The 9,580-nt window shown below is 42.3% G+C and overlaps 1 protein-coding gene across 1 annotated transcript; it reads left to right on the forward strand.

The window, feature by feature from the left end:
- The first annotated feature begins 474 nt into the window (after positions 1-474).
- On the forward strand, positions 475-5,207 carry bmp10 (bone morphogenetic protein 10). Its single transcript, XM_022210673.2, has 2 exons — positions 475-1,229; positions 1,692-5,207. Exons 1-2 carry the CDS (start codon positions 821-823, stop codon positions 2,762-2,764), a joined length of 1,482 nt encoding a protein of 493 aa, XP_022066365.2. The 5' UTR covers positions 475-820; the 3' UTR covers positions 2,765-5,207.
- The last annotated feature ends 4,373 nt before the right edge of the window (positions 5,208-9,580 follow it).

Raw genomic sequence — 9,580 nt, forward strand, 5'->3', positions numbered from 1 at the left:
TCTGTTTTCATGAGCTGCCTAATCTTCTCAAAGTGAACTCAGTATCTTTCATCCTCTATCATTAAGGCCTCACACCTCATTGCATTTCAATTTCATTTGGACAAGTCTCGTCTAATAGATGTATCCTGTTACACTCAACGATATCAATAGACCTGTGGTGTATTTTGTCAAAAAGAAATGGTCAATGGAGCAGCTCGGAGAACTCCACCATTTACAAAGCAAATAAACAAATGCAGAATATCAACCCTGGAGCACCACCCAAACAAAATAGCTCTTCTACAAGGAAGAGGCTACAGGACAGTGTTTACAAAACCCTCATTAAGGATTTGTGAGATAACACATGCTCATGTGCATCACACAGAGTTGAAGGGAAGGCACGCACGCACACACCAGCAAAGAGACCATAAGCACTGAGCAATGCAGACCCACCATATCATAGATAAGAGACAGAAAGAAAGAGCTGGGAAGAGAGGGCAGAGCACAGAGAGAGACTGACAGAGGAGAGGACACAACAGAGATGAGTCAGACAGACGAAGACAAGCCTCGGCCACCCTGTCACCGGAACTACAGCCCTGTCACAAAGGACATCAAAAGGTGTGCATGAGAATAAATGCTGTGAGATCTGGAAGAGGGCATCAGGAATACAAACGCCTGCAGAGAGACTTACATTGGTCAGTGCAAGGGTCAACAACGCTTCAAAGCTCCTGCCACAGAACCAAAGGTGTTCAGAGATTTTAATCATTTTCTCTTATTGTTGCATGAATTTATCCATTGACTACCCCAAAGGGTATAAACTAGAGTGCTGCAGATTATTTCTCCCATGGCGAGCATTTGGATCTCTCAACTGGGAACCATTTGCAGCTCCAAGACTTTGTTCTTGCTGTTTTCCATCCTGCTGCTTCAGGAGCCTCTCTGTGTAGAGAGCAGCCCCATCTCCAGCACGCATCAGAGGCATCGTCCTGCTCCAGGGCTGGGAGATGGGCATGGAGGTGTGGTGGATCTGTCCCTGCTGGAGCAGGACAGAAACATGGACGTGCAAAGCCTGCTGGAGAGCCTGAAGGAGCAGTTTTTGAGGACTTTCAACCTGTCTGGTTCGGGTCCTCCTCCACTGCCTCCTGGAAGTACGCGAGAGGAGCCACCTGAATACATGATGGAGCTCTACAACCGCTTTGCTAATGACCACTCTGCCATGCCCACCGCCAACATCATCCGAAGCTTCAAAAATGAAGGTACAGCTCCGTTCCATGTCACAATGTACTTGTACATCATATAGTTTCATTAGAAAAAGGGCTTTGTCATTTGCTATGTTTTTTTTTTTGTGTCATTTTCATGATTCTTTAAGTACAAAAATACATCTGTATGTCCCTTTTGGTCTGCAAAGCCAGGGTATGCAGGCAGTGAAACAAGGGTCTTTATGCATACCTGCACACTTTTTAGGTAGACTGTTGCTGCAAGCATGTACAAACAAATGTTGAGCTAATTAAATCAAAGCCATTATAATGATCTTATTCCTTGCTACTTCTCTTTGCAAGGTTTTCATAACAAAATAGTATTCTTTCTCTGGCATGGTACACAGCGCAATTAAATGAACAGTGGTTAAATGTTTCTCTGTTATGGGACAGGATGAGGCTAAAAAAGATAATGCAAAATAGACTGAAATGCAACTTTGACAATTTATTTCTCTTCTCCAGATTCATCTCCCAGTATTGTGGGTGTAGGAGGGGTGAGGCGCCACCCACTCCTCTTCAATGTGTCAGTTCCACATCATGAACGCATCAGAGCAGCTGAGCTTCGCCTCTACACTCTTGTCCAGACCGATCGCCACCTTTATGCCGGTGTCGACCGCAAAGTCACTATCTACGAACTGGAAGTGCATGACTGGGATGACAACATGACGGCTGTGAGAGGAGATGTATTCACAGGGGGAGAAGAGCGGATAGAGCTGGTGGAGTTGGCTTCACGCCAGGTCTACGGCACAGATAACGGCTGGGAGGCTTTTGACCTCACTGCTGCTGTTCAGCGATGGCGCAAATCTGACAGTGGTACCACACACCGGTTAGAAGTGCACATTGCCAGCATTGCTAATGGTGACAATGTTCAAGGTATGAAAGAAGACAGCAAAGGCAGGAGTCCACCTGAAGAGGACATGAAGATTGACACCAGTCCTGAGGAGAAACACAAACCTCTGTTGATTGTTTTCTCAGATGATCAAAGTAGTGATCACCGTGATGACAAACGTGAGCTGAACGAGATGATTGGCCATGAAACCGCAAACATGGTTCTGCAGAATGACTTGGGAACAGGCCTAAATGGGCTGTGGGGGGAACTGGGAAGGGACAGGGAGAAAGGAGATGAAGAGGGTGAGCCAGGTGAAGAAGACCTTATCCAGATGCGTTCCAATCTGATCTATGACACAGCATCACGCATTCGTCGTAATGCTAAGGGAAACCACTGCAAGAAACAATCTCTGTACGTAGAGTTCAAGGACATTGGATGGGACAGTTGGATCCTGGCACCCACTGGTTACGATGCCTTTGAGTGCAGTGGTATTTGTTCCTTTCCACTGACAAAGCATGTCACACCCACGAAGCATGCCATTGTCCAGACTTTGGTCAACATCAACAGTCCTCAGAAGGCAGCACGAGCTTGTTGTGTGCCCACCAAGCTGGACCCCATCTCCCTGCTGTACCTGGACGACACAGGTGTGGTCACCTACAAGTACAAGTTTGAAGGCATGGTGGTGGCTGAGTGTGGTTGCAGATAGTCCATACTTTTAGAGTTAAACTCTTTATAAAGTCTTACAATAAGAGGAAGGACACAAAACTTACAATAAGCTGAAAAAGGAGCTGAGCCAAGAATGCCTTCAACAAAGGAGAGGGACGATTATTTGAATCTCTGAGACTGGAAGTGTGCAATCATGATTCATGCAACTATGTGCACTCCAAAAAATGTGTGGACAGATATATATTTTGTACCTAAGTCAGAAATGAGTATTCATATATGGCAAAGACATAAATATCAGCTGCAGACAGTAGAGATGAGCAGCAGATCTACAGTCAGTAGGTGGCCTGTACTGATGCAACAAGGCTAAAAAGGCACACGTTTTCCCAAAGAACCAAGCCCAGGCCACAGTCTGTACGGCCTTGTGGGAACTAGTGGGCCAGTTGTTCCCCTCCTCTCCTTTCCCCTGACATCTGTCTTCCTCTCTGCTTATCTCTGGCCTCCCCACTCGATGCAAACACTAATCAGCACTTCATGTGCCTTGCTGCAGTGAAATGACCTCCATGAGGCAACCTGACAAGACATGAACTCTCCAAGCCCACCTCCTGCCTCCTGCAGCCTCCTGATACGTGGGTGCTGTGCAGGGATCCTAGCAGCAGGGTTATCTATCCCAACCCCGTTTCCCACTTCACATGCCTCTTTTCCACTCCCCTGAGCTACAGTGATAGCAAGGTGTTGGGGGTTGAGAAACATGTACGGCCACCACTCAGGCTCGGAGAACTTGAAGCCATTCTGGGCAACTTTTGAGGTGGTGGGTTGGGGGAGTGGGACAGGACAAGCGGGGGGCTGGGGTTGTCTACATTCCTAGGCAACAAACAATCTTTCCTGACTCAACTCACTGACCCAGCACCATGTGCCCCAACGTATCTCCAACTCCTCAGCTGAGTCATTCATCACTATTTTGGATTTTTTTTTTAGCAAAACAGTGTTGACTTTCTGTAGCTCAAGAGTACAATAAGGGCCACACTGTTGCAATATGGATTCCCAAAGAAAATACTGATATTTTCTTTTGTTATAAGCATTTTGATACCTCTGCTGCTTGTGTCAAATAAAAGACTATTTATTGTTCTAATTTATTGATTTTTGCAAGTGTAGAAAACTATATATGTACATTTGTAAGTTAGTGTAGAGCAGGATTTGTAATAATGACAATGCATTTGCAGCTCAAAGTGAATTTTGTTGGGAAGAGAAGTGATTGCTAAAACAATAAAGAACAGTTACTTAACAAATGCCAAATCCCAGGTCTGTCTAACTATTAATTAATCCTTCATCCACACTGTTTTACAAAGTTTGCACACTGTGTTGTTAAACATGACTTCATATAAAGGTAAATGTAAATCTGTTTTCCAAAGTACAATTATCAGTCGAAGAAATCATGGTCTCTCAACCTTCATCAGCATTTTAGGATCACACAATGTTAGCCTTGTAACACAGACCTTTCAATTCAACAGTATCAGCTCAAAGGTCATAGGTCATTCATTACACACAAACAAAGAGCCATGGGAAAATGAGTGGAAGGCCCGCTAATGAACTAAATGAATGGCCTGCTGCTTGCACAGACAGTGAGCAGGCTGGAGACTGCTATGACAGACAACCAGGTTTTAAGAGAAAATGTGAACAAAAAGCAAACAAAGATCTGGACTCCAGTGTCTTCTTTTGTTCACACAACATTTTCTGTGAATGTTAAACCAGATTGCAACAGCATTGTGCTGTTTCTTTCATGTACACTTAAGATGTAAATAAAGAATACAAACTGTTGCACTGACATAAGTAATGCTTTCTGTCGTTCCTTAGTTGCTGAGAAAAGTACGTCACAATAACAGCCGATGAAAGGTGTGATGCTTGTACTCTGTTTGGGAAAATTACAGTGTTATACCTGCAGAAATGAGGTGAAAAATGAAAATTCAAGTGTCCAGTGTGATCTGGATAGCGTTGTGAAAATTGGATTGTGGCAGGCAGGTGGACACAGTGCAGATACAGGAGAAAACATATTGGAGAAGCAACACACAGAGAAGAAAATCTAGACAACTGTCATCTTTATGCTAAGCTGAGATAAGCTAAGCTAGTCTAGCTACTGCTTCTTTCATGACAAACCTGTGTATGTGTGGTGTGTCAATCTTCTCACCTAAACCTAGGCAAGAAAGCAAAAATGTATGTTTCCTTTAAGAGGGGCTTGTAAACCATGGCCAACGTCACTGTAGCAATCCTAATCACTAATTTGATTTATACAGTTTATAAAATGTCAATGAGATGCATGTATGGGGTAACTTAAACTTGTGCAATCATAGTCCCATTGCTACATTGTAACAAAATAATGATTATGTAATGCTCCTGCTGCCATTCTTGACAAAATGGAGAGAAAAATCCATTTATGCTCTTGCAAAGCTTCCTAAAAAGCCATTTTTGGCAACAGCCCACTAATGACAAGTGCACGGAGATATTTCAGAGAGCAAACAATTTGGACACGGACAGACCTCTCATGTAAGATGAGAGCAGAGGTCGTCTAAAAATGGCTACAGACCGAAGAGCAACAACCTCAGTTACTGTGACAACAGGCGGTCTCAGCCATGTAAAGCTCACTAATTGGATATTTACAGAATGCTGGAAGAAATATGAATCTGGCCTTTGTCACTAAATGGCAAACTTTCAGGGAATATGGTGAAATGGGAAGTATTTAGCACGATAAGGACTGCTGGAGAGTGCTCTGTGGTTTTTCTCTCTCCTGTTTTGATATATGACAAAAGAATTTTATAATCTGACTGTTTTTACGCTGCAGTTTGTGAAGAACTTAGCCTACGTGATAAACGTACGAGCGCATCTAACAACAAGTAAACAATCTGAACAGTTCTCAGTGTACAGACAGTTCCACGTGCTTCAGCGTCCTGTAATTCTTGATGTGTGTCTTGCTGTGAACGTGTGTTTTGGTGTGTGTCACCCAAAGCGGCATGACTCGCCCAGACTCTGACGTGGGGTCTGTAATAGGGCCTGATTGTTTCCGTTTTAGGTCACATGTTTATCACTGCATCTCTTGGCAGCTCCACCACCCAGTACTCATCTGCCGCTCTGTCCTCAAGTTTCTTCATTTTCCAGGGAAAGCACAGTTTGCTCAACCCACAGCTTGATGTTAATATACAAAAGAACCTCCAAATGTTCAAACACCTTTTAACAATTTGCATTTGTGGTTGCGAAACTTCTCAAAGCCCATTGAAAGAGTCAGTAATGAAAACCAGATGTTCAGTTGTCCAGGCCAAGTTGTAGAACCCTGAGAATGATTTCTCAGCAAAATGAGTTCAGTGGAAGTCAGGACACAATCAAGCATACAAGTGTCATTCTTCATTTAAAGTATTCGCTTTCACTCCACCAGGGACCCTCGAAAATATATCTTAAACATCATTATTAGGTAGACAGCTAATCAGGAGAAAAGTCTCTATAAAGTGTTGCAAAACCATGTTCCAGCAGAGATATTATCCTTATGTAAAGCAATGAAATATAGACATATCTCTAAAAGAATTGCATTTGGCTCCCTGTTGTGTCTTTAAGTCCCTCTTGTGTTTCTCAAGCACACAAGTGACCAAGTTGTATACTTCTCTCTCCTCCTCCTGTCTTTTTACTCAGTCTTCTAATCCTACTAGGCCATCAGCTGTCTGGAAGCTTTCTTTCTTTTTATCCTCTGGCTTTGCTTTACTCCCATTGTTTTGAGTCCAAATCTGTCCTCCTCTCCAACAGATTCAACATTTCCTCTTTTCTGTTTTCATCTCTCTCCCTTCTGTGTGTTCGTCTCCCTCTTCTGGACATGTGGATGGCGTGCTCCAGTTTTACCCTTGGTGTGTTTGTGTAAATTTGTGCTTTCCATGGTGGTGAGAAGGTCATGTGGCTCACGGACTGTATTGTTGGTGACATAATCCGGGGTCATAGTCTTCCTGTACACTGATCAGTCAACATTAAAACCACTTACAGGTAAAATGAAAAACACTGATCCTTTCGTTACAGTGACATATTCTGCTGGGAAGCCTCGGGTCCCGACATTTATGTGGATGATACTTTGACACAGAGGCAGCAGCCTCCCAAAAAACACTCAGAACAGTTTGGGGGAAAACTTCAAAGCACAGATCGGGCCTCCAAGCTCCTCAGATTCCAGCTAGATCAAATATGCGTTGGAACAAGCCTGATCCACTGAGACCCCACCCCACAACCTACAGGACCCAAAGGATCCACTGCCAACATCTCAGTGCCAGACACCACAGGTACCACCATAAATTTGCAAGCTATAATTTTGTCATTCTGATTGTCAGCACTGCAAATCTGCTGTTGCTTTCTTGACATGCAACCTCTATTGCATAACTGAGAGTTCTTGCTGTAACCCCTTGAGGCAAATATGTGATTTGTGATATGGGGCTATATAAATTGGCTTGACTTGACACTGATGAAGTGCAGGAAGCTTGAGCAATTTCATGCTCTTTGTTATCCTTCTTCATAGTGAGCAGAACTTGAGAAAGGCACAGTACTTATAAATCCTCTGGTCCCAGCAGAACTCTGCAGAAAATAAACCTAAAGAATGTTGTTGGTGCTTGGTTTCATGGCTGTTGATGAGTACTCAGTAGTAAAAAAACAAATAGGAAGATTACAGCTAAAATACTGATGTAGAGGTGTCTCATCTCTAAAAACATGTGGTTTTGATTATTCAGTCGAATCCTAGTGGGACCAGTTTACTGAGGACAGACAGCTGATACAAATCACGAACCACAGCACCACAGCAGAAACCTGAACCCGAGGCAAACAACCAAACACCAAGTCTGAGTTTTGCTTTCATATATAGACCCTTTAATGACCCACGTCACGAATGACGTCACAGCTTTAGCTGGAGGCAAAAGAGGAAGCCCGCGGCCGGACAGAAAGGCGAAAGACTGAGGGACTAGGCTCTATCAACTTTTCTAAAATGTCGTCCTGCTGTGTTTTTGGATGCCAGAATAGCAGGAATGACATTGGCGAACGCAAATTAAAGTTTTATAGGATTCCACCGAACACTCGTGCTCAGAGGGAACGAAGACAGTTGTGGTTAAATGCACTGAGGCGAAAAGACTGGACAGAGACGATCAGCTGCAGTCAATTCCAGCCATTTTCAGTACAAAAAATCGCTAATATTCTATTTGTAAATAAAAAAATATTAAATTCAATTCAATTCAGCTTTATTCCAGACACTGGGTCCAAATACACACACCATAACAACAAGGACACAACAAGACACAGAAAAAAATACAATCAAAAACAACCCGTTAAATATGACGAGAAATACAGGGAATATTGGACGCGCATCGCGAGGTGCATTTCCTTGAAAACGACCGATTCGTGGATTATATACCGACTTCAAGACATGTTTTGGACAAAATAGTTTACTGGCTTGTGTTGTCTGGATGACCAAGGTTAGCTTATGGCCGTTTTTGAGGAATATTTTCATCTGTGTGTAATTATGAACCCGGAAATGTGAGTCGCGCTGTGTACGTTGAAGCCGTGTGCAGAGACAGGATGGATGGATATTCGTTGTTTGTCGGACAAATGTGTTTATATTACCCGCTGTGGTAATCACATCTGAAAGTGGTTTATACCGGCGGATTCATGAGAATCTAAGCTTTCCATCGGCGTATAGTGTTTGTATAATCGCGTTTGCAACCTTCGGACATTCTTTAAATTCCTATGCAAATTAGTAAGTGTACCGCCGGCGGTACACTTAAGTTTAACGGGTTAAAAATGCTCGAGTTTGCGCTGCAAACTCCCAGCGCAAACTAAATACTCCCAGTCCTGCTTGACTTCTCCCTCCGCTTTTGCCTCCAGCATAAGCCCCGCCCACAAAAAACGTCACAATGTTTGTAAACAAATAAAGGGTCTATTTTCTCATGCCAATCAAGTCCAATATCTGCACAACCTTTACAATGACGCGTAAGTGGCAAAACACAGCATTGAAATAAACAGAAAACATAGTGCAAATTGTTCAGTACATTTAGCTCAAAGAAGGAAAGTTCACCTTATATATGAATTATTCTTAAACTACAGGTGATTCTGTAGGAATGCTTAGATTTTGTATGGGCTAAGTGCTTAGATGTCTAGACTTTTTACAAAGAATGAGAGATTGATATCAAACAATTTTTGTAATGTTAAAGGAATAGTTTGGCATTGTTCATTCAAGCTGGACTCCTGCTCTCAGTAGCTTCATTGCTGCACTGACCACCTTGCTGCTATTGTACACTGTGCAATATTGTACACTGGATTTATTTAGTGGTGCGATGCGATTTTAAAAATTTATCTAATTGATTAGAGGCTTTGTAATGAATTGTGATTAATCACATTTTTGTCAAATGGAAATATTTGACATATTAAGAAAAGTTTTTGCAATTCAAATAAATTTTGGTTGACGACTGAATCGATAAATAGACATATACGTGAGTTTAAACAGCAAAAATCTTTACACACGTGGACAAAATTGTTGGTACCCCTCAGTTAAAGAAGGAAAAACCCACAATTCTCACTGAAATCACTTGAAACTCACAAAAGTAACAATAAATAAAAATTTATTGAAAATTAAATAATCAAAAACAGCCATCACTTTTGTATTGTTGATTAACATAATTATTTAAAAAAACAAACTAATGAAACAGGCCTGGACAAAAATGATGGTACCTCTATAAAAGATTGAAAACTATTTGACCAGAGTGACATGATTAACTCAGGTGTGTCATTTAATTGACATCACAGGTGTTTCCAAACTCATAATCAGTCAGTCTGCCTATTTAAAGGGAGACAAGTA

This window comes from Acanthochromis polyacanthus, chromosome 7 (genome assembly GCF_021347895.1).
Source record: "Acanthochromis polyacanthus isolate Apoly-LR-REF ecotype Palm Island chromosome 7, KAUST_Apoly_ChrSc, whole genome shotgun sequence".
Taxonomy (NCBI): Eukaryota; Metazoa; Chordata; class Actinopteri; family Pomacentridae; genus Acanthochromis; species Acanthochromis polyacanthus.